The sequence below is a fragment of the Mesoplodon densirostris genome, chromosome 12 (assembly GCF_025265405.1).
Source record: "Mesoplodon densirostris isolate mMesDen1 chromosome 12, mMesDen1 primary haplotype, whole genome shotgun sequence".
Taxonomy (NCBI): domain Eukaryota; kingdom Metazoa; phylum Chordata; class Mammalia; order Artiodactyla; family Ziphiidae; genus Mesoplodon; species Mesoplodon densirostris.
In genome coordinates, this window is record NC_082672.1 from 61,534,081 (window position 1) to 61,540,688 (window position 6,608).

At 41.0% G+C, this 6,608-nt stretch overlaps 1 protein-coding gene across 1 annotated transcript; it reads left to right on the plus strand.

The window, feature by feature from the left end:
- Positions 1 to 556: 556 nt before the first annotated feature.
- NDUFAF4 (NADH:ubiquinone oxidoreductase complex assembly factor 4) lies at positions 557 to 6,319 on the plus strand. Its single transcript, XM_060115016.1, has 3 exons — positions 557 to 784; positions 1,317 to 1,420; positions 4,646 to 6,319. The coding sequence occupies exons 1-3, from the start codon at positions 649 to 651 to the stop codon at positions 4,931 to 4,933; spliced, it is 528 nt and encodes a 175-aa protein (XP_059970999.1). The 5' UTR covers positions 557 to 648; the 3' UTR covers positions 4,934 to 6,319.
- Positions 6,320 to 6,608: the final 289 nt, after the last annotated feature.

Below are 6,608 nucleotides of genomic sequence, written 5' to 3' on the forward strand. Positions count from 1 at the left end.
CTTTGGAATCACGAGGGAAGCTTGAACCAATGCCGGGCCTCACTTGGGAGGAATTAAATCAGAAAATCTGGGGTGAGGCTCGGCATGAAACTGCTTTAAAACTTCCCGCCCGGGCTTCCCTGGTGGCGCAGTGGTTGAGAGTCCGCCTGCCGATTCAGGGAACACGGGTTCGTGCCCCGGTCCGGGAAGATCCCACATGCCGCGGAGCGGCTGGGCCCGTGAGCCATGGCCGCTGAGCCTGCGCGTCCGGAGCCTGTGCTCCGCAACTGGAGAGGCCACAACAATGAGAGGCCCGCGTACCGCAAAAAAAATAAAATAAACTTCCCGCCCGACTCCACCAGTCTCCGTAGAGGAAAGCCATCGTGTGTCCGAACCTTAAGTCCCGCCCCATCTCGCCGGAAGCGGCCACAGAGGGGAGCACATCCAGGCCCCGGAGGGAGGCGCGCTCCCTTTGAGATACTCTGGGCGGAGATGCTGCGTGCGCCCTCCCGACCGCTGGGGGGCGAACGGCGCGCGATCAGCGTCCACTTTCCGGCGCGCGGCCAGGGCGACCCTGGACATGCGCATGCTCCGGTGCGTCCCGGAGGTCCCCAGTGCCGGTGTTTAACCACGTGTGGTGTGAATTTAAGGGCATCATGTTATGAAGAGATGGGTGCTGCGGTGAGTCGCGCCATCAGGAATTTCAACCTAGAGAACCGGGCGGAACGGGAAATCAGCAGGATGAAGCCCTCCCCCGCTCCGAGGCACCCCTCCACCAAGAACCTCTTGCGAGAGCAGATGAACAGTAAGTGGTGCCAGGGCGCGTGGGGCCTCGCGTTGCGGGCTCCCTGTGCGGGCTGGGCTGTTCCACGCCGGTGGACCTCCGTCCGGTGGTGGGGGTGACCGGGGTCGGCTGCAGTCACTCGGGTCAGCCGAGCGCGGGAAGGGGGAGCCACCAGGCCGGTGACATTGAGACAGTCCCCTTGCGCTCGCGGTGGAGGCGGCGGCTCTGCCTACTTCGTAGTCCTGGCGGTGTTAGCTTGTGCCCCCGCTCCCCCTCCCTCCCCGGCTTTTGTCTTTAATGCTCAGTGACTTGATACAGGGAATCAAAATCAGAAGGGATTGTGTGCAAGAGAACTCTCTAGATGTCTTCACAGAACGATAGACACCGAGCTTAACCTAGCATTTTGAGTTACACTTAAAACATGTTCTGTAGTGTTCGAGTGATTGTTGATTAAGCAAAAAATTAAAAGTGACTGTCTTGTGTTAAGTGTTTAGGATCGTAGAGGAAATTTTCTTTGGCTTTAAATATTGTGACATTCTTTTTCTTTCCTTAGGCCATCCAGAAATTAAGGGACAAATTACTAGAAAAGATGACAAACTGCTGTCATTACTAAAAGATGTGTATGTCGATTCCAAAGATCCCGTGTCTTTTGTGCAGGTAATGTGTGTTTTAATTAAGTAAATACATAATTTAACCCTTTGGGGCTCCAGGAGAATGACCAAGAGAAGTGTGGCAAATAGTAAAAAAGAGAGTGAGCGCTCTGCAAGTGTAATAATGTCGGTGTGCTTATGACCAGAATGCAGAGCATTGGCAAAGTTGAAGTACAACAGTCTAAGCCAGACACATATGCCTCCGTTCATTGGATATTTTCCGAAATTCTAAAAGACTTGTGAAAGTATTGATTGTGTGCAACTCGGTGAATTATTTGGTATTATTTCAAAATTTGTAGGATTTGGTAAGGTACTTCTAGTGGTTGTCATTGGAATGACCAAGGGAGGGCTTTAATACTATTTTCTCATACTTCAGTGGATTGAGGTATGTTTTAATATCAGAGATTCCTTTAGTGTTGTGTTGTTGGTGCTTGGTTGTTTTTTTTATTTTGTTTTTTAAGAACATTATTAAGATAGAATACATAAAGATAGGGAGATCACAGAATACACTGGGAACGGGAACCTGTTTGTAAGTGCCAGGCACAAGTGCTTTGCATACAGAGAAGAACAAAACATTTCTAGTCCTTGCTTTCACGGTGCTTATAGTGTTGTGAAGGACACAGGCATTAAACAGATGAGCAACCATAGGTACATAGTTACTAATAGCTCTCTGAAGGAGAAATATAGACACTGTGAGCATATTAGAGGGACCTTTTTGAGACTGAAGGATCAGGGATGGTTTCTGAGGAAGTGACATTCAAACTCAGGCCTGAAGGATGGGTGGGAGTTAACCAGATGAGTTTGTGGGTCAGGAAGGTTCTAAGTAGGAGGAAGAGTTTGATTGAAGGAGAAGGAATTGCCAATGACCGTTCCTATCTTTCCATTCTAAAATTCTCTGGTTGTCTCTGTAGATAGGCAATAGACGGTTTGCACAGATAAAGTTATTAGTATGATTTTCACTAGAGAAGAGATATAAAACTCATGTACAATAAGGTATGTAAATTGTTGCACACAATAGCAGTTATAGGGTTCAATTATCACCATATACTCGTAAGAAATATATGTATAGGGGTTGATGTTCATGTTCTTTATGTTATTTTTAGGCAGGAGTTAGATAATACTTCTAAGTATTGTTTCTCTCACATGTACTTATTCATTCGAAAATTGGCTCTTGGGGAGCCAAAAACATTTAACACTTCTTATGTATAAAACACAGAAATGTAGTTATAATACATAGGAGATACACAGTGGTATTAAAATTTCTTGGGGGGGTATTAGGAAAAGTCTGAAAAGACTCACGCAGAGTGATAATGAAGAAAAGGTTGAAGTGCCTATTTATGTTCTTTGTCCCTTTTTTTCTTTTGGGCAGTTCATATTTTTCTTAATGATTTGTGATGTCTCTGGACATCAGTGGAAAGTGAAGAAGTTGTTAGGAGTATTTCAGGCCAGAGTTACAGTATGAAGGTAGGAGAGAGTTTGATGCCTTTAGAGTTCAGTACAGTTAGGAGAAAGTATGAGGGATGAATTTGGGAGAAATGAGGTAGGGTAGAGAGTAATAGGGGCCAGATCATGAAGATCCTTATTTGTCTTGCTAAGGAATTTGGGTTTTATCCTGAGGGCAGTGGGAAGTCATTGAAGAGTATCCTGTCGAACAGTGACATCAGATTTGCTTCATTCTGGGGGCAGTTTTGAGAGTGGGCTGGGAAGGAACGAAATGCATTTTATCTAGTTAGAGGAGACCAGGGTTTTGCAGTAGTTCCTGCAAGAGATGTTGGCTTGGACAAGGGTGATTTAGTGACTGGGAGAGAAGTGAACGGGTTTGAGAGGGACTTTGGTAGTATCAGCAGGATTTGGTCATTGATTGCCTGTAATGAGAGAGAGGGGGAGATGTAAGGTATCACGTAAGAGAAGCTCTGGGTTTTGGAGTGGGATATGGGAAGTGGGTGGTATTAGTTACCGAGCTAGAGGATATGGGGATAGAATCGGATTTTCAGAGGAAAGGGATAAGTTCAGTTTTAGACATGTTGATTTTCGTGTGCTTATAGATTATCCAAGTAAAGATGCCATTTGTCATTTGGGAATTCGGATCTGGAAGTCAGGAGAAAGGTCGAGGTTTGAGATGGGATTCGAGAGTCATTAACACGTAGATAATAATAATAAGGGGGTGTGTGGGATTGCTTGGGAGGAATGTGTAGAGTGAGAAGACAGCCTGGGCTAGAACTTGGTGCACACTAACATTTACGGGGCATCTGAAGGGAAATAGTCCACAAAGGAAACAGAAGGAACCACTACAGAGACAGATGGAAAACTAGGAGAGGGGTGGTATGGAAACCAAAGGAAAGACAGTTGTGGGTCTGTGGGAGTGGTCAGCAGTGTCAGGTGCTGTAGTGAGTTCAGATAAAGCCTGAAAAGTGTCCTCTGGATGCAGATCTAATCTTCTGGATTTGAGATCACATGTATCTCTTTTAAAGTTGAACTAAAAAGAAGGAAACTGGTCATAAAAAAAGTGTTGGTTTTGGGTTTGTTGGGTGTTTGTAAAATTGGGTGACTACAGCATTTTCATATTTTGACCAAACAGCAGTAAATAGGCAGGGTGCCTTTGAAAGGAAAGGCAAAGAGGGATGGTTGGTGTAGCTGATAGAGGAATGGAATACAGAGCACAAATGCAAGGGTTAAGCTTGGGCGGGACAGACAGATGGAAAGATGGGTGTTATAGGTAGTTTTATTCATATTTATTGCGGTCTTGGAGGCATTAGTTTATTTTCTCTGAAGAGGCAAGATCTCTAGCAATATTTGAATTCATTCAAGGTGTTTGGAGGCACTGAATATGAAATACAAAACTAGGAAACAGAATGGAGATTATCAAGTACACCGTTAGAGCAGCATCAGAATCCTGCCCTTTTAAAGCAGTTTTTTATCTTTTCTAAGCAGTGCATTATTGTTGTTCTTTTAATATATATGAAATAATGTGGTAAGTGGATGGTATACATTTGATTATTATTTTCTAGAACTACCTAAATTTTCTAATGATTGACTTATGGTTATGAAATGGTGATATGGCAAAAGTGCCATTGAACTATGACTCATTATAATGAGAAAATATAATTTAGAAAATCATGGGTAGTATTTATTTGAAGAAGAATAATAGAGATTCTAGAATCATGGAAATAGGTGTCAAATCTTTGCTCTCATCTTGAAAGCTTATTTTTTGGTTTTTGTTTCTTGATACTAGGTAAAGGATGCTGGAACACCTCAGAAGCCAAAGGAGTTCAGGTTGCCAAAAGACCATCATTCTGACATGATGAATGTTAAGAACATTCCCAAAGGCAAAATTTCCATTGTAGAGGCACTGACACTTCTCAATAATCATAAACTTTATCCAGACACATGGACTGCTGAGAAAATAGCTGAAGAATACCATCTAGAACAGCAAGATGTAAATTCCCTTCTCAAATATTTTGTTACTTTTGAAGTCAAAATCTTACCCCCTGAAGGCAAGAAAGCAATAAAATCAAAATGAAGAGAATCTTGAAATAACTTTTCCTTTATGTACTCTGCATCCCTGTACCCTGTTTATTTACTCATTTTTAGCATATTAAATTATATAAATTACCAAATGTGTTAAGCTCCCTCCTTGTGAGAGCATGCTATTTATTGAGCTCTACTGAATTTTCAGGATTGCTGTTAGAATTAATTTTGTTCTCTTTTAAACTTAAATTTGGTTTAGGCATATGTTCTTATGTAATATCAGCATGACTAATCAGTACATGTATAAATTTATTATAAATAAAGAGTTATCGTACTTTAGACAAATCATATCATCAGCTTTTAAATTGATCATATAACCTCTTGGGAAATGTCCTGAATCCCTCGTTTAACATTCAAAGCTTCATCTTCCAATTTTGGTGGTTAGTTTATGTATGAAATAACTTTTAAAAAATATAAACGGGAATTGGTGTATTTAAAATTTTAGCAGTCTCTGCTTTGACAAAGAGGTAAGTTCAAAAACTTTCAGAGAGACAGGCATAGTGGAACCTATCTGAAAAAAATAACTTTTCTCTGGACTTAGCATAGAAATACAAGAAAATTTTAAAGAGTGGATAAATCACAGAACTATGGTAAATTGAATTTGGTGATCAAATACATATATTTTTTTCTAATTTAAATGCTGGTTGAAAGAAGAGAAAAAATAGCAAGTAGAAATATAAAGTGTGATTACTGGAAGGGACTTAGGAAATTGCTGCTTCATCCATTTAACAAACTTCTGAGCACAGTGTGTGCCAGTACTAGGGTCTTAAATGAGATTGTGTAACTTGAGTTCTGTCATATTACTACCTGTGGGATTTTGGGTAGATTGTGTAACCTCTTTGAGATTGAATTTCCTCTATAAAAAGTACAGTGCTGCCTTATTAAATCAGAACTGGGAAGATACGTAAGATAACAAAGGACTACAAAGGACTGAACAAATTCGACTCATTTTTTTTCCAACTGATGAGAGCAGCCTGGGGAGGTTTCATGACCTAGCTAAGATTATTCTGTAGTTTATGACATAGCCAGGCCCAGAATTTCGGTTTTCAAAGTCCTAGTGGTATGTTTTTTTCAAAAAATATATCTCAAAAGTGTACAAGGTGTGAGTTGTGGGAATATTCAGAGAATATGGTAAGAAAAATTCCAGGTTATCAGTGTCTTTCTGAGGGAAAACAGGCATTCCCTACTTTCCAGGGATTTCCCTGGAAATGGTATGGAAGTTGCTGAGGAATTCAGCATGATGATGGAATGAGGCATTTGTAATGCTGAGAAGAGAAAAACTGAGATGGGTAAGTTTTAAGCTGTATTCAAGTGCAGTTTCATTATGTGAATAAACTATACCTACCTTATATTTGGTTCAAAACTAGTTCTTTTAAGAAAAAAAGAATTCTTAATATAAAATTGTATTTTAAAACTCCGATAACTCAATTATCAAAACTGTTTTCTTTTACCAAATAAAGGTCAATACTTGTACTTTAATCACTAATACTGCTATTTCTGAGCCATCTTCCCTATTCAAATCTACACTGTGGTTAGGCGGCTGTAAATATAGCTGTTGTTATGTGTGTCACATGATAAAATAAAGTACTTCCCGTATCATTCATTGGCCTATTACTGCTTTTTATTACAGGTAGGAGAGTGTTGGGTACTAGTGGTGTCACAGAAGG

Coding starts and splice junctions, on each gene's coding strand:
- NDUFAF4 (XM_060115016.1), top strand. CDS start 649: ATGGGTGCTGCGGTGAGTCGCGCCATCAGGAATTTCAACCTAGAGAAC. Junction 785..1,316: donor CTTGCGAGAGCAGATGAACA/GTAAGTGGTGCC, acceptor TTCTTTCCTTAG/GCCATCCAGAAATTAAGGGA. Junction 1,421..4,645: donor ATCCCGTGTCTTTTGTGCAG/GTAATGTGTGTT, acceptor TCTTGATACTAG/GTAAAGGATGCTGGAACACC.